This window comes from Vombatus ursinus, unplaced genomic scaffold (genome assembly GCF_900497805.2).
Source record: "Vombatus ursinus unplaced genomic scaffold, bare-nosed wombat genome assembly UNPS02014799.1, whole genome shotgun sequence".
Classification (NCBI taxonomy): domain Eukaryota; kingdom Metazoa; phylum Chordata; class Mammalia; order Diprotodontia; family Vombatidae; genus Vombatus; species Vombatus ursinus.
The window spans coordinates 28,002,799-28,021,563 of NW_020954577.1; the positions used below are offsets into that span (position 1 = coordinate 28,002,799).

An 18,765-nucleotide genomic window follows, 5' to 3' on the forward strand; every position below is an offset into this window, starting at 1 on the left:
AAGCTATTATAGAAGTCCAATCTACCATTATCATCATCTGGGGAGATTGTAAGCACTCTTTTAGGAGTGAAGAAGACTGGGAACTTATCTTGTCACTTGTCAAATATTGAGGAGTGATCTATGTGTGTTATCTCTCCTGATAGATTGTAAGCTCCTTGAGAGCAGGGACAGTTTGATTTCTTTCTTGATGTTCCCAGTGCTTGGCACACTTAATAAATGCTTATTGATCCATGTTCTGTGCCTCGCCCAAGGGGAGCTGTGTTCCGTAGGGTTGTGACCCCCTGAAATTTCCTCTATCTTCACTTTAGTCTCCTCATCAGAAATCTGGAGCTAGCCATAACACTCCTCCCCAGCAGGCTGAGCAAATAATAAAATAATTTTTGAAAGCAAATAATAAAACTGATGCTGCAATATCAGGGGAGGGAAATAGAGAAGCCAAGGGAGCTGCTGAATGATGAAGTGGGACAATGATTATAAGGAGGGGGGTTGTACGTGTCTTTATTCAGCTCCTGGCTTAATTCAAAGTGATGGTGCTGCCTCCTTGGCCCAGCAATGCCTTGTGCCATTCACAGCCACATTTGCTCAATGCTGGTTTCCATTAGTTTTTTTTTAAATGTCAGCAGCACCATTGCATGTTGTACTGATTTATTAGCATCAGCAGTAGGGAAAAAAGGATCTGAAAATCTTTATTTTCTGTTTCTGAAGATGTGGCTTTAAAAGAGTCTTGTTGGCATTTTGCCAAACAAGACCAGGTGTTTCATTCTGCTCCCTTCTGGGCTGGTGTTTGCATTCTCTAGCTCTACAGCACCTACTGCTTTAGGGCATTCCACTACTCCCTTGCACAGTCAACCTGGATGTTATTAGTAAACCTGAGAATCTGCAGCCACTAAAGGTTCTCTCTGGGGAGTCCTTGGAAGAGGATTCAAAGGGAAGGAAGGGAGGAAGGGAAAAAGGAGAGAGACATAGAGAGATAGAGACGGAGAATGCATTAATTACAGAAGAAAATTGATCCTTCATAATCCTCTCCTTCAGAATCTTCCCTGTAACTCTTCTCAGGCAATTAAAGGACTGGTCAAACATTATTGCTGCTGACCACCCAGCATGTCTGGTTGCATTAGTACTTAAAACTCATCATGGCAGCTCTCCCATGATAGAGTTAAAAACACTAATGGGTTTGTCAGAATGTATTACACACAGCTCATCACACCAACTTTCCTCTCGGCCTTCTTCTATGTTCTCTTGGGTTAGGCTCACCCCTGACTTCTTTTAAGGATGGAATTGACTACCAAAGGTTTAGATGAGGGAACAGTCATATCAACAGGCCTTAGCTCTTGGCTAGTACGTATATGACCCAAAAGAGATCAAGTGATTGATGATCCCTCAGCAAACATTTTCAGCTGTCAAGCCATTTTTTTTTTCTTTAGGGCATTGCATTCAGCTGCTGCTAAATGACTCAAGACCTTTTGGCAGTGACATGAATTTAAGTTCTGAATCTCCACACAAATCATTCGGAAAAGGACCCTGACAGATACCCTTAGTCAAGTGCAAGTTAAACCCCTCCAGGGAGGGGGGCTTCTTTCGGTTGTTGCATGTAGGGGTTACTTGGGCAGTATAGGGGATGGAGGGGGCGGAGGAGGCAGATGCCAGATCTGTGCTTTCATTGGCACAGAAAACTCCCGCTCCCAATGCTTTACCATTTAGTCTGAGTTGGCTGAGAAGGACCCGAACACAGGCACACAGCCAATGTGTATTAGAGACGGGCCTTGAACCTAGATCTTTCTGACTCTGAGGCCAGCTCTCTAGCTACTACAAGTTGCCATGGAGAAAAGGAAAAGGAGATAGTTGACATAGAGTTCTGACTTTAATTTGCTCACCTTAGCTTTTTGCATTTTTCCCTTTGGAAACAAAGGTCCCATAAATGGTCAGCCTTCAGCAGGCTGGGTAATGGGAATATGATCACAGAATCTCATGTAGATGGGACCCCAGACGCCACCTTGCCCCATCCACACCTTACATAACCCCCAATAAGTAAGTGACTCCCACAAGCCCCAAGAAGACTTAACTGGGGGGAAAAACATCAATATAATATCACATTAGAGGTTTATACCAATCTATAAACAACCTTCATTGAATTCTTTAAATGGTTGTAATGACACAGCCTGAAACTGATACTGCGACTTCCAGGTCACTCTCTGGAGGCCCCTTCAGCTACCTTGCCCCCAAACATCTGCTAAGGTGACAGCCACACCTCTGTCATTGTTAAAAAAAAAATGTCAGAAACTTCAGGCATGTTGTAAGAGACTGAAAACTGCTAGCTTTGTGTTAGTGTAATTGTAATGGGAAGAGGCCGCTTTATACCTATTTTAAAAACCTAGTTATAGAAAGATCGAATTTCAGAATTGAAAGGGCAGCCCCCAGACCCCACCTTATTTGGCAAATGAGGACAACTGCACACCCCAAGAGTTCAAGTGAATTGCTCTGAGTCACACAGGAAGTTAATGGCTAGGTCTCCTAGGCTAGCTTACAGTTGTTTTCACTGCACTGTCTTCCTCTGCATGTGTGTATATACACACACATGCACATACACATGCATATATGTATCTTTAAAAGTTAAGTTTTTGGAAAGGGGGCATGGGATCTTTAAAAGACATCAATCAGTCTGGGTCAGAAGCTGTATGATAAAAATGAACAGAAGGCTCTGTACTAAGGGGACCAGACGTATGCAGATGCCTCAATCAGTAAACATCTATACCTAGATACCTATTAGAAAGGTGACACATGGACTTAGCAGCCCATTGGGAAGAAAACCATTGTCTGGAAACTTAAAAAAAAACATGGGGTTATTGCTTTCCTTTGCGATTCCTTTGCATTTGTGTTTATCTGCCTTCTTCATTCCCATAGTCTTAGTTCTCTAAGCCTTAATGACCTGGATGATTTCATATTTTTAAACTAAATGTTCTTGTTCTTGTCTAGTATCCATTAGGCAGCTAGACGCATTAGGTGCAGTGGATAGAGTGTTGTGCCTGGAGCTAGGCAGACCTGAGTTCAAATCTAACCTCAGACTGTTACTACCTGGAAGACCCTCGAACAAGTCAATTAACCTCTTTTTGCCTCAGTTTCCTCAGCTTCCCAGGGTTGTTGTACAGATCAAATGAGATAATATTTGTAAGGCACTTAGCACAGTACCTGGCATATAGTAGGTACTATATAAATGTTTATTCCCCTTCCCTTGTTGCCACACCTTCCCTCAGGAAGGGAAATTATGTCATTAGCAACTAAAGAAGCTTCCACATTTTCCTTTCATACGAATTAAGAGTTGAGCTGTCTTCAGATATTTGAAGGGCTGTCAAAGGGAAAGAGGGATCAGAAGAGGGACTGACTCTTTTGTTTAGGGTTATTTAGGTGGGACCTGCTAGGCCCAGAGTGAACCAAGTCTATACTAATATATGCAGAAGCAGAGCATATCTGGAAAGCATTTGTTCAAAGTTCAGAATTTTACTGTTTTCTTGGAACAGTCTTGTTGTGCTCAGCCCTAAAGCAATTCTTAACCTAGGGTCCATGGACCCCCATTGGGTCTGTGGGCAATTTCAGAGGGTCTATGAACTTAGATTAGAAAAAAATTGCATCTTTATTTTCATGAAGTTCTAAATGAAATTTAACATTTCCTTTGATTATGAATTTTTAAAAATAAAAAAAACCATTATTATGAAAAGGAATCTGTAGGCCACACTGGAGCATCAAAGAGTCTCTGCCATTAAAAAAGAGGCCCTGATCCAGAGAACAGAACCAATGGTTGGAAGTTCCAGAGAGATAGATATTGATTCAATATAATGAGACATTTCTTTGTAATTAAGCTGTCCAAAAGAAAAAGGACCTTTTACAAGATGGTGATGAGTTCTTTATCATTGGCAGCCTTTGAGAGGAACCTGGAACTTAGGCTGGGAATTTTTGCTCAGGTTTAGGTCAGACTAAAAAGATTCTGAGATCCTTCCCAATTCTGGGACTTTATACCTGGCTGCCATTTTGTGATCCTTGGGAAAAGAGCTAGCTACTATCAACCAGATAATGACTTCCCTCAATCAATTAATCATAACAAGTATTCCAATACCGAGTATGTGCCAAACATTGTACTGAGTGTTAGGTATACAAATATAAATCCAGATAATCTTTGCTTCTGGAAAGCTCACATTCTAATTGGGACAGACAGCATATATAAGGGAATTCAGCTACAGGGCAGATAGCAAGGCCCATGGGTCTTTAGTTTGTACTGTTTGGAAAGAAGGCCATGGCGGTATGCAAGTATGGAGGATTTGCAAAACTTTCATTCCATTAAGGGAGACAACATGTACAAATATACATATATGCATGTGTATGAATGTGTGTGTGTGTGTGTAAAAATGTAAGGTTAGTTTGAGGGGGGAAGCTCTAGTAGCCAGGGTGAGGTAGCGGAAAACAGGATCAGAAAAGGACTCTTAAAAAAGGCAATGCTCAATCTAAATTTTGAAAGAGCCTAGGAATTCTAATGGAGCATCTAGGTGGCACAATGGATAGAGCACCGAGCCTGAAGTCAAGAAGACTCATCTTCCTGAGTTCAAATCCAGCCTCAGACACTTACGAGCTATGTGACCTTGGGCCAGTCACTTAATTCTGTTTGCCTCAGTTTCCTCATTTATAAAATGAGCTAGAGAAGGAAATGGCAGACCATTCCAGTATCTTTGCCAAGAAAACCCCAAATGAGGTCATGAAGAGTTGGACAGGACTGAAACAACTGAACAACAAAGGAATTGTAATAAAGGTGGAAGTGAGGAGAGAGTTCATTCAGGTAGGGAGATGCTACCTGAAACCAATACCACTTTCCTTCTCTTTTTCAGGTTAAATAGGTCCATTTGCTCTTATTTTTCCTTGGAGGTATTAAGCTATGTTCAGTTGTTTTTCTGTAAAGGTAGCTGTTTATTTGCATGTCTGTGCAGAGCCCAGCCTTTGAAAGGAATGATTCCCCATACACTCTGTGGCATTTTGTACATGTCTCCTTATTGAACAAAGCATCAGACACCTCTTTTTACCTTCTTTATTTTCCTTTTTCCTTTCTGCCCACTGTGTAGTCAGGCAGTATAGAAGGATTTGATACTTAATGCCCCCTCTGCTTCTCTGGGTGCTGATTACAAGGACCCGAGCTAGGCTAAGACTTGCCTTTTTCTGTCATTAATTGTGTCAAGCCCCAAGATTCTCAGTCTGGGAGATCTAGGAGTTTACAAGGCATGGTGGCACCTCTCCAAGTATGTAGAAGCAGCCTGCCCTATGTTGAAATAGTAGATTCTGTGTGCAGGAGTTAGTCCCCACAAACAGACCTCACAGTAGGGGCTGCCTCTTTGGTTCAGGTGATCCCACCAATGCCACACTAAAAGACAAAGACTCAGGCCATATGAAGTGAGAATCTGTTTGGGGTTCAGAGTACTCACTGTTTCCTTAGAGCAGGGTTTGCTTTCAGACAGACTAACAGCTCTGCAACGATGATCTTCAGTAACCATATTTTTTAATAATCACGCTTCTTTATTCTATTTATAACCTCAAGGGGCTTTTTGCTTCCATTCAGATAAATCAAGTCTGATAATAAAAATCCAGAGAAATGTTCACAGTGAGGGAGGTACATATTATGACTGTTGTTGTTTTGATGATGATGATAAAGAGACTGTGGTTCAAGGCTGGCATCAAGAAGGGGAAAGAGCTTGTAATACAGAGATTCTTTTCCCTTTTGTGGCATGGGCCCCCCATTAGATTGTAAGCACCTTGAGGGCAGGGATTAGCTTTTACCTCTTTTTGTATCCCCAATGCTTAGCACAGTGCCTGGCACATAGTAGGCACTTAATCAATCTTTATTGACTGACTGACTGAACTGGGGCTTATTGCTGACTCCTCAGAACAGTGTTTAAATGCATAGAATAAAACACAAAATTCTTTTACAAAGGAAACCAGTTATGTCAAAATAAAGATATATTTTTCTTCCAAGTTCATGGGTGCATTGATATGTATCCCTAGAATCTTTGGGCATGGAGGGGACAGAGTTGTGAAGGGTCTTGTATAAGACCCAGTTAAAACAGTTTATCTCCAGAACATTTGTTCATGAAAAGAGGCCAACAAATAGATGTGAAATGGAATGTTTCTCCAAAGTCTCCTTCTCATCAGTGACATGAGTAGAATTACTACATTTGGAGACTAGAACTTCAATCATTGATGTCCCATGTGGGATAATGGCAGTGACATTTAAGAAATTTAGAAGATTGGGTGGACTCAAAGAAACAAATTCGGAAGAGATCTATGCTGGAGGCAAAATCAGTTTAAAGGTATTCAGGGATTAATTGTTTTTAAGATGGTTCAAGGGCAGCTAGATGGAGTCATAATGCATACAATGTTGAGCCTGGAGTCTGGAAGACTCATCTTCATGAGTTCAAATCCAGCCTCAGACACTTATTAGCTATGTGACCCTGGGAAAGTCACTTAACTCTTTCTGCCTCAGTTTCCTCATTTTTAAAATGAGCTGGAGAAGGAAATGGCAAACCACTGCAGTATGTCTGCCAAGAAAACTCCAGATGGTTCAAAGAAAGGCGAATGAAAAAGACTAGAAGGGATTACAGGAGGTACTTGTAGGTCCGACTCAGAAGGCTAAATTATGCCTTTCACAACCCTTAGGAGTTTTCTAAAAGAGATTGTAGAGAGCATCTAGTTCATCTCGCTGATTTTTACAGATGAGGAAGAGCTTGAGTTCTGAAATCAGAGAACTTACATTCAAATCCTGCCTCTGACAAAATCTGTGTGAACCACAAATCCCTTCATCTCCCTGGGCCTCAGTTTCCCCATCTGTAAAATGCAGATGTTAGACTCAATGACCTTTGAGGTCTTTTTTAGTTCTAGATCTGTGATACTGGGATCTGTGCAGCAACAAGAGATGAAATGACTTGGAAAGAGCATTGGCTGGCTTTCCAGTCAGGAACTGGGTTCATGTGACGCTTTACCACACGGATGACCTCTGGTAAATGAATTAATCCCCCTCAGACTCAGATTCCCCATTTGTAATTTGAGGGGGCCTCAGAGGTCCATTCCAGCTGTAGTTGTCTAATCCAAAGTGGCCCAGGTAGCGAGGAGGAAAGCTAGGGTTGGATCTCTGCTTCTCTCTCTCCAACACTAGTGTGCTTTCCACTACACCATGCTCTCTCTCTTAGCTTCTGTGAAACTGTCCTCTCCTGCTTCTCTCCCTACCCATCACAACTGATGTCTTTTCCAGTAGATGATATTCTGAATTTTAATAGTTTCATTCCTGATTTGGGTTGGTAATTTTCAAGCAATTTACCTGCTTGCCAGCATCCAGGGCATGCTCTGATACTCCACTCTTGACCTAAATGCATTTTCTTCAGCCTTGACACACTGCACTTCCTACTTCTCGTAAGTAGTGTGAGCAGCACCCGTACCTCACTGTTACTTACACATGACAAAGATAAAGGCAATGGTGCAATCCATCAGGGACCACAAAGATATTGGCCTAGAGAGCTCCAAATGGCGGCTAAAATTAATGGAGCTTGGAATCTGGAGAGGCAATTTGCCACAATTCTCCACTCATTTCACTTTGATTGGCTAAAAGCTAAACAATGTGCCCCAAGCTTCTGCTCTTTGCAAATCAATTTTTCATATGGCAGGCCTTTCCTGTGTCCAGATCTCAGCAATTTAAGCTTTGCCACAGAGATCTAAGAAGAGAAAGAATGGAGAAAATAAATGGATTCAGAGCTAACTGCCTATCTCTTTCTTCTTTTTTTTTCTTCTCTTGCTGATAAAAAGCATAGCCAGCAGCTATCCTGGATTCTGAGTTACTCATCAAAGTTGGCAGAGGTCTGTGAAGGCATGTGGTCAGTAACAGGTGAAAAGAAGTTGGAAGAGAGGATTTTTTTGAAGTCTTCAAATTATTTCACAAATAATTTGCCAAATATGGGAACAGCGGATTATTCAAGACAAAACTGTTTCCTCTCTATGTTTCTATCCCGAGCTCTGAGGAAGGTACAGGTGCTTAATAAGGTCATAGTTGTAGATTTAGAAGAGACCTCAGCAACCATCTAGTCCAACAACCTCATTTTACCAAAGAGGAAACGGAGGCCCAGAGATGTGCAGAACTTGGCCAAGGTCATATGGGGAGTAAGTGGCGAAAGGGGGATAGGAACCATATTCCTGGTGAATCCAGAGCCAACATTCTTTCCACTACACCATGATGCCTCTATATGATAGATGGAAGGAGAGAGAAAGAGAGAGAGAGAAACAGACAGAGAGACTGACAGAGACACACACAGAGAGAGAAAACACTTATGTGCCAAGTACTCTACTAAATGCTGGAGATAGATAGATAGATAGATAGATAGATAGATAGATAGATAGATAGATAGAAGGGCCCATATAGAATTAAGCATCCAGAGAGGAAAATGAAGAAATGAATGCAATAATAATACGTATACCTGATGGTCTTCTAATTCAATGAGAAAATATATGTGAAATCATTTTGCAAATCACAGTATGTCCTATAGGACAAGCTATGTTGCCCAGTGGGCTGCCTTCTAGGGCAGTAGATCACTCTCTGCTACAGACTGGTTGTGTCATTTACCCTGGGCCACTTCCTTCACCTTCCATTGCCTCAGGTAACTCTCCTGTTACCTGACATGTGCCTCAGTAGTGAGAACTTCCTAACTAGGAGCTCCCTACACCAATGAAATCACTGAATCATACACCCTCCTCCCCCAGAGTGTTACATGATGTCAGACTGTTATCATTATTATTATTCCTCTACCCATCTGTCTCGACCTGATTTCTCTTAGCACCTCTGCCCAGTGCTGAATATAGAGAACTGCCTTTCATCAAATTCATGGGCCACAAAAGTCTACTGGCCACACCGGTGGTGCTGAGGCAAAATTCCGGAGCAGATGTTCATTAAATATAATTGCCATTGACAGATGATGTGAAAGGTACTCTCCATCTTCTGCAGGAGCCAGTGTTAATCAAAGGGCCTGCTTCGTGACTTCTCATCTTAATGAGTTGCCATTGAAGGCATGTATGATTGGCACTGGACCCATTTTAGGATAGCAAATGCGAACAGTTGGATGGATTCAGGATGCATTTGCTTTGTAGGCCATCTCTGAGATAAAGGAGAAGGCTCACAGCAGAGTTCCTAATGTACCTCTTCTGATTATATTTTTGCCAGGTCCCTTTGCCCCACTCCTCCACCTATAAACTTGCACGTCTGTGCAGTATTGGTATTGGTTTCAGTAGGAGAAGGCTCAGAGAGGAAGCCCTGACTGAGGAAGCCCTGACCAAGGAAGCCCTGAGGCCAGCCATAGCCCAGACCCATCCCCTTGACATAAGTTCAGGATTAGTGTGTATAACAGAATGTAAGTCAAGAGTCTCCATGGTGTCAAACAGTAATTTATAATTGTGGTGTCAGACTCAAAGAGAGGCCACTAAAGCCTACATAAGGATCCCTGTGGGCTGCATATTGACTTAGAAAACCACATATTTGTATATCTATGATTGATTATAGTTTTATTTTGTTTAATGTTTCCCAGTTACAAATTAGTCTGGTTCTGGCCCACTGGGGAGTGTTGTAGGGTGTTTGATACCTCTGATTTACAGGTAAAAGTCAAATGCCTCTTTTGAGATTTTCCAGAAACCCACTGGCTATTGCCCATATGCTCCATGGGAGACTAACTTCATGCAAACGTTAAAAAAAAACACAAATGGAGATAATATAAACAAAAAAATAAAGCCAAATTTAACAGGGCAGGGACTATGGGATGGAGGACAAAAAGGAGAGAACTATCAGTAGTTGGGGGGTACCTCTGATAACCAGGAACTCCCTCCTTTCATTGATTCTACTTCTTTTTGTAACAATTCGACAGTACTGGATATATGTCTTAACTACCTCATTCATCTGTATCTGTAGTCAATACAGGTCAGTTCACAGAACATTTATTCTATGCCTTCTGTATACAAGACCCTGGATTGGGTCTTATGTGAAGCCAGAAGTGATACCCTCAAATCTTTAGAGTTGCTATGATTTTTCAGGGGGCAATGTCCGTCATTAACAATAAATGAATAAAAACACCTTTATTGAATGCTTACTATATACTGTGCCATATATTGTGCTAAGTGCTGGGGATATAAATACAAAAGTAAAGCTAGTCCTGTCCTCAGGGAATTTATATTCTATTGGAGGAAACCACACATATGCGGGAATGGTAGCCAGGAAGGAATATTTTGATTTGGGGAGTAACAGGAATGGAGAGTGGAGCCATAGGGCAGAAAGTTGACAATACCTTTTTGCAGTCGATCAATAAGCATTTTGAGTACCTACTCTTTGCCACCTACTGTGATAGGCACTGAGGATATCATACAAAACTGATTCAGTCCCTACCCTAAAGGAGCTTTCTAGTGAAAGACAATGCTTGTTTGGTGGCCAAAGAAACGAGCTTTGGTCTTGGCAGTTGGTTAGGACAGTTGATTGTCAATCAGTCCCCAAGAATTTATTTAGCACCAACTATATGCCATGCACTGTGCCAAGCTCTGGAGATACAAAAAAGACGAAAAACAGTCCCTGCTCTCAAGAAGTTCACAGACCATAACGGAGGAGATAGCACGCTAACAACTGTGTACATTATATATCGATATAGACACATATACATATTCAGAACTGATGGAAAGTAATCCCAGATGGAAGGCAAACCAATAGAAACTGATCGGAGTTTTGAAGGATGCAAGAGGGGAAGGTGAGGAAGGACAGTATGGCAAGCATGAGGACCACTTCCAGTAACAATGGCAGTATTGATTACTGTTCCCAGGGTTAAGAGGTGGAAAAGCTGTGGGTTCTGTGAATGAAGCTTTGATGGATAATACAAGGCTTCCCATTTCCCAGTTTTCTCACTGAGCATTTCACATTTGACAGTGCTCTGGCATTGCAAAATATGGCAGCATATAAAATATCCAGGCTTGCCAGAGCAGCTTCCTAGAAATGCATTTCCCACCTTGGAGTCCCATCCCATTTTGCACAGGGAGATGCAGTTAATATACTACCACCACCACCACTGCCCTTCCCCTCAGTGCTTTCCCAAGTACCACCAGGCGTGTGTCTGTGACTGGGTTGGGAAGTCCTGTCGTCAGGTTCCATTGTAACAAAGTGGTGCCATCTACAGACCAAAGCTTTGCATCATCAATTATGGTTTCCAAGGGTGTGCAGATACTGGAGAAGGAGACCTAGCTGGGTGTGTAGAGCAGGGAAGGTCCCTAGCAACCACGAGCTCTCAAATATCCCTGCATGTCCTGGCAGGCTTTGTTTCATCATTTCCGTTGACCTCTTCAGGCGCTTTTCCGTGACTGCTACAAATTGCCAAGTGAGAAGTGCATTGCAAACAAACGGCTAGTTATTAAAATGTGTGACTAACCCCAGGCCTGCTGTGGCTAAACTTAGCACAGGGTCAGGATCAGTATTCAGCTCTCTGATACTCATCTACCCCTGCAGGGGGTGTGGAGAGAAATGTTGAGGATGTTTCCTGAGAACAGAATTGGACCCTGGGAGTTTTCAATGCTCCAGAGTGAAAGGGAATTCTGGAGCCTACCAGAAGCAGATACCTCTGCTTTGGCTGACCGGTGTAGTCTCTTGTCTAAAGAGAGGACGGTGTAGACTGGAGTCTGAGTTCTGCTCAAGTTATCAGTTCTGTTATCAGCCATTACAGATGTATTGTGTAGGCACCCAGAAGTTAATTTGACTTTTGCTGGACTCACTTTCTCACCTATAAAGTGAGAATTGTAAAAAGTTTTTTTTTAATACGGTGTCCCTCTTTTTGTACGAGAACAAATGTTTGTGATATACCGAAAAATCTTTATGAAGTGATAATAATAAGAGTTAACATTTATATAGCCAGGCATGTGTGTGTGTGTGTGTGTGTAATTATCTCATTTGATACCCACAACTACCCTAAGAGTTGGGTGCTATTATTATCTCTATTTTACAGATGAGGAAACTGAGGCAGACAGGCAGTTAAGTATCTTGCCCAGGGTCACACAACTAGTAAGTGTCTGAGGCTGGATTTGAACTCAGTCTTCCTGACTGCAGGCCCAAAGCTCTATCCATTGAACCACCTAGATGCCACTAAGGAAAAGCTTGTTGCCCCCCTCATTAGAATGTACATTCCTTTCAAGTTTCATTCTCTGTTCTCTGTGACTTTTGTCCCCAGCACCTGGCACAGTAGCTGGCATATAGTAGGTGCTTAATAAATGCTTGTGAATTGATTGATTGAATATATTCTGGTATCATCAGACCTGAGCTTAAATACCACTTCTGCTATTCACTCCCTTCATGCTTCCTTTTCTGGGTCTCAGATTCTGTAGATGTGAAATGAGGTAGTTATATGACCTTTATTGTCCTTCTCAGCTTCAAATCTATAAGCATATGAATAGGTTTCATGGAATGGGTGTGCTTCAGAAAAACTGGCTGTAAAGAAAATTTCTGAAAAATGAATCCTGCTTTCCTATTTTAACCCATTATAAAATCAGAAATGTGTCCCTGCAGGCATGAGTCTGGACTCTTAGTAAGTTTACCCCAGAGAGAAATGAGAACTACATCTGGTGAGTTCCCACCCACCTCTGGCAGACTGTCCTGGCGTGGGGCAAAAAAGCAAAACTGATGGGCTTTTTTGTTTGTTTCAGATTGTTCCCTTTCTATTCATGACCCACAATTCATCACTCCTTTCTCTAGAGCTGGTTGCCATTAGGAAGTCACCAAAGGCAGAAATTCTACCCCCATTCAACAGAACCTTTTCCCCCAGGATCAAAAGTTGGATGCTCTGAGTGTGTCTAAACAAGACATTTTCCCAAGGTGAAACTCAAGTTTCCTAGGTCTTCTTCCTATCTCAGAGAACTGGGTTCTGTTGCCAATTGTGCAACTTCTCCACATGAATTTATTAGGAATAAATAAATTATATGGTTCTTTAATATTTACAAAATGCTATTTCACAACAAACTCCACGGAGTAGGTAATATAAGCCTTACTATCCTCATTTTACAGATGGGCAGAGTTGAAGACCCAAGGTCACAGCTAGTGAGTGATGGAAATGAGACTTAAGCCTCAGTCCCTCAATTCCGCTGTATCACATTGCCTTTCTTTGTGTGGATAACTTAACCATTCCACTTTTGAATTTATTTTCTGTGGGACCATGGGCAAATCACTTTATCTCATTTTCTTCCTCTATTAATTCTAAGATCCCTTTCACCTCTAAATATATGATCCTATGATTGAGGGAGAAATGTATACTTCTAGATTATTTAAAATTTAGCCTATTCTAAATCTAACCCTTTATTCTAAAATTATTTAATTTAGCCTTCTAGTCTAACTTTGTTTAGTATAATGGCCATTTCTGTATATATTCCCATTCCCATACCCTCCTTTAAGGTATGGGTTGGACAAAGTGGCTTCTGAGGTCTTTTCCAACTCTCTGTGATTCCGTGATAATATGAAATCAATTAGTCCCTCCCATTTTATCTGTTTTTAGATTTAAAATTCTGCACTATTTACTCATGAGGAATTCCTTATATGAGAAGACATGAAAGATCTTTACTATATTCTCTTAAACCCTAAATAAAATGGAGGATGCACAGACTCTCTGTGTTGTACTGTAAGATCGTCCTTGGCATCAGGAAGACCTCACTTCCAGTCTTGGCCCTGATTCAGACTAGCTAAACTTCAGTGCTCCAGGCAATTCTTAAGACTATAAATTACAACTATTCTGCATGGAGAGAGGGAGTTTTCACTTCAGTTGAGTTAACTCAACAAGTATCTACCACATCTTCCCAGTGCAACCCAAACCAGATTAAAATAGAATTTTGAAATGTTTACCAAAATAAATTAAAAATATAATACGACATAGATAATGTTAATTTGTGGTTTTCTAAGCCAGTATGCTACTATTTCTATTTGAATTTGATACTACTGGTATAGTAGATAAACTATAGGACAGAAGACCTGAGTTCATATCCTCTCTCACACACTGACTAGTTGTGTGAACCTGGGCAAGTCACTTAACACCTCAATCTCAATTTCCTCATCTGTAAAATTAAAGTTATAATAGCACCTATGTTGCAGGCTTTTTGTAAGGATCAAGTGAGATATCACATGTAAAGCACTATATAAATGTTAGCTATAATTATTTTTATTTAACATTGAACAGGCCCTATTCTCAATAAGTTTACATTCTTCTGGAGAAAACAATATGAACGTAGATAAGTAAATACATAAAAATTAAATACAAAGTCATTTGAGAAAGGGATAGAGGACTTAAAATTGGAGAGGAAGGAATCAGGAAAGGCCTGGTGTAGGAGATGATACCTGAGCTGAAACACTTGAGAGCTCCCCTCACTAAGGAAATCACAGGCCAAAACACAAACATAAATACACATTCTCCACTACATCCTAACAATCATTTGGGTTTTGCTCTTAGGAATCTCAGCATTTTTAGGGTAAAGATAATACATGGAAATTGTGTAGGTGATGAGTGAGTGCATAGTCTTCTGAATCAACAGTCCCCAGGCCTCCATTCTGAAAAACTAGACTCTCAATCCTACCCAAAGGAAGGAAGAAGCAATGAATGTTGGAAGGTGGCAGATTCATTGTTGTGGTGACATAAATATCATCTGGGTCACTCTGGGTGATTTCCATTTCCAGCGCAGTGCACTAAAATGGTTTCTTTGCTCGTGTTATCTTTTTTCTTCACTAGGCAGTGATGGTGCCGGACCACCTGTCTCCAGGCTTATTTACCACTGCAGTCCATCTTAGGCATTTCATTAGGGCAACAACCATTTCGGCCCCATTCTCACTTATCTCAACAATGTTTCTCATCATCTTGCAATATCCTTTTCTGTAATGGGAAGTTATTACTCCCATTTGTTCACTCTCTCCCATTACTGTAAAGTTGTTTACACTGTAGATTGTGATTGGACTCCCTGTATATAAGGCTTTGCTTTCACTGTCTTTAACCTCTAATGTAGATAGCCACAAGTGAAGCTGGAACCTGGATAATGTTCACAGCAGTAAGAAGAATTAGCAAACTCCTAGGAATTCCAGGTAGTGCTTGAAACAGAATAGGATTAGTTACCATAAAATATTACTTGAATTTGAATTCCTTGTATGATTTTTAAAAAAAATTTAGATGGCAATGTCTGAATCTGTGTGGTAAACTCCCTGTCTGAGAATTTCTTCTTCTTCTTAAGTAAATAGGCACATCTATGACCCATCTTGAGAGTCAGGTGGGGACACTGACAGGATGAGCCACTGACTCAGGATAAGCTCACTGGTACAACTACTATGTGTCAGAAGCAGGACCTGAATCCGGGTCTTCCTCATGCCAGAGCCTGGCTCATTTCTCAAACCACCACTGATAGAAATTGTAAGATGTTTGAAATTAAACCCACTAGTAAAATCTGAATGCACTGTCATTTTAAAACTCAGAGTAGAATGGTCTGTTCTTTTATAGCATATGAGAAGAATGGGTATGAGAGGAGGAAAGGGGGAGCATGACGACTTTTTAAAAAGCTGTGTAAGGGTCTCTGGTTGTGTGTGTTATTGCTGTTCAGTCATATTCCATTGTTTCCAACTCTATGACCCCATTTGGGGTTTTCTTGGCAAAGGTGCTGGAGTGGTTTGCCATTTCCTTCTCCAGCTCATTTTATACATGAGAAACTGAGACAAACAACGTTAAGTGACTTGCCCAGGGTCCCACAGCTAGTAAGTGTCTGAGGCCAGATTTCAACTCAGGAAGATGAGTCCTGCTGGTTTGAGGCCTGGTGCTCTATCCACACCACCACCCAGCTGCCCCTTGGTTGTGTGTGTGTTCATCATTCTTGGATTCCCATTGTGGTTGTCTTCAAGGTGGGAAAAGCAGCTCAGTTACTTACCTACCACGTGTCACCTTGTGCAAGTCAGACCCCCTCTCTGGGGCCATTTCCTCCCCCAGAAAATGAGAAGTTTGGCCTGGAAGATCTCAAAGGTACCCTCCAGCTCTAGATTCTGAAGTCCAATGTCAGCCTAACTGTGAACAGATAGGAAACATTTTCACTTTTACTGTCATCCTCTTTACACAAGATCAACAACCTCTTGGGGGTGGGGGGAATTCCCATCTCTATGAATCAGGTTTTTGCTACCTATTTCATACGATGATGAAAATACAGCAGCAGCAAGATGTGTTTTGCACCTGCTTCAGCATCTCAGGGGCCTATGATTTCCTGGGTGTGTGTACTCCCACCCCTGATTCTGCTGCTTGGAACATCTCTGCCCCTTGGAATAACAAACATTTACACAATGCCGTGATGTTTTCAAAGTGCTTTACAAGCATTATCTCATTTTATCCTTACAGCAACCATGGAAAGTAGACAATATTATCCCCATTTACAGGTGAGGGTGCTGAAGCTAAGAAGACACATTAAATAGCTAGTGAGTATCTAAGGCAACATTTGAACTCAAGTCTTCCTGACTCCATAGCTAGTATTGATCCAATATGACACTTACATGGTCCACAAGTATTGCTATGGCTGAAAACTATGCCACCATACAGCCAACCTGGTAACAAAATCTGAACTTTACTTGGCTGGTCAGAGGATTTAGAGGTGGAAGAGACATCAGAGATGATCTGATCTGGTCCAACCCCCTCATTGTACAGATAAGGAAACTGAGGTCCTGAGAGGTTGAGTAATTTGTTAGCAGTAGCAGAGGCAGAATCTGAACCCTTGTTCTCTGGCTTCAAATCCAACACTCTGTGCTGCACCCCCCCCATTGATGCTGCTGCACCATTTTGGTACCTTGGACAGTGAATATATAGTCAACCCACACTCAAATTCTTTTCAGGTTAATAAGAACTACTGGAACTTGTATTCTGCTGGCATAATCCAGGGTCACCTCCAAACCAGTGAAGTGGGACTTCAGCTCCATAAATTAGTTATAGTAATTAGATTTGCTATTGCTTTAGATACCACTCATTAAGAAAAGCTATTTGGGGGCGGCTAGGTGGCTCAGTGGATAGAGCACCGGCCCTGGATTCAGGAGAACCTGAGTTCAAATCCGGCCTTAGACATATAACATTCACTAGCTGTGTGACTCTGGGTTACGTCACTTAACCCCAATTGCCTCACCAAAAAACAAAAAAGAAAGAAAGAAAGAAAAGCTATTTGACTCTAATATCTGCTCTGAACAGAAACAGCACAGCATAGTCCACAAAGAGCTGGCCTCAGAACCAAGAAGATTTGGGTTCAAGTCCTGCCTTTGATATGTATTGTCCTTGTGAATAACAAATCATTTAATCTCTCAGCACTCTAGGATTATAGTCTCAAAGACCATAAATTGCCCAGATAGTTTTAACCAGCTTTAGTAGAGAGAATTTCTTCATCCAGAGAATTCCCTAGGTGAAGAGTTCTTAATCTTTTGTTGTATCACAGACTCTTTTAAAATGCATAAAATGCATGAAGTTACAAAGAGATAATTGTAATTTTATTGAATTTCAATTAAAAAAGAATTTTATTGAAAGATAGTAATGAAAAAAAATTTTACGTTAAGATACTGCCATGTACCCACCTTATACCAATGAAATCAATAATTCAGTCCCTATCCCCATCCCCTATCTGCAATGAAAGCCAAAGGATTGGAGTTTATGTAGATTAGAAGGCATGTAGCATTTCTGAAGCCAAGAGCACTCATGGGACAAGCCTGATATGCAAAGCAATGAGATGTAGTCTGGCATCTGTCTGGTCACTGAAAAGGGAATGCCTTTACCATGCTATAGGAAATGCTCTCATGGAATCACTTTTACTTTATACATTATTACTTTATTTTAAAAAAATAACCAATTACAATTTTATATTCTAAAAACTAGTATTTCTGACTGCTCTCCCATGAAAACTTTTTGCATCCCAAATATAATCCACATATCAGACAAACCATCATGGTATATTATGTGAGAATTGTGTGGCATCAGTGTGAGGATCTTCACTGCCTAGAGTTGGAGGGCTTTTATTATGAGCATCCTAGCACAGGAAGCAAGAGAAATGTTGCTGTGCAGCTAACCAGCCCTTCATTTCTTTTTCATCTTGCTAAAAGAGGTTTTCAATGGACAGTCTTAGGGTGAGAAATTTTGAAATTGTTGTGTAGGCTAAGTTTTAGCTGGGGATAGTTATTAGAAAGACAAAAAAGATGTACTTTGTACCTCTTACAAACATAAGGCAGAATTCTAACCTTGAAGGAAGTCTGAATGATTCTCTATCTGAGAAAAAAGGGAATTTGTCTTCTGGAAAATCACATCCCAAGCCCTTCACTCCTTTATGAAGTAGCTGCTAAATCTGGTATGATCCTGTCTGTGGTTCTGTGCTATTTTAATGATTTCTTTCTGGCTGCTTGTAGTATTTTCTTCTTGACCTGGGGCTCTGGATTTAGGCTATAATATTCCTGGGAGTTTTCATTTAGGGATTTCTTTCAGGAGGTGATTGGTGGATTCTTTTAATTTTACTTTGCCCTCTGGTTCTAAGATACCTGAGTAGTTTTTCTTCATAATTTCTTGAAATATTATGTCTAGGCTCTTTTCTTGATCATGGCTTTCATGTAGTTCAAAAATTCTTAAATTAGCTCTCCTAGCTCTATTTTCCAGGTTATTTTTTTCCTATGAGCTGTTTCACATGTTCTCCTATTTTTTCAGTCTTTTGACTTTT

The 18,765-nt window shown here is 41.0% G+C and overlaps 1 protein-coding gene across 1 annotated transcript in view; it reads left to right on the forward strand.

The window, feature by feature from the left end:
- Positions 1 to 16,227: 16,227 nt before the first annotated feature.
- LOC114050330 (copine-4-like) overlaps positions 16,228 to 18,765 on the forward strand; it is a 71,942-nt gene continuing 69,404 nt past the window's right edge. The window contains exon 1 of the mRNA XM_027871937.1: positions 16,228 to 16,300. Within this exon, the coding sequence (XP_027727738.1) occupies positions 16,228 to 16,300 (73 nt within the window). The remainder of the gene's footprint in view (positions 16,301 to 18,765) is intronic.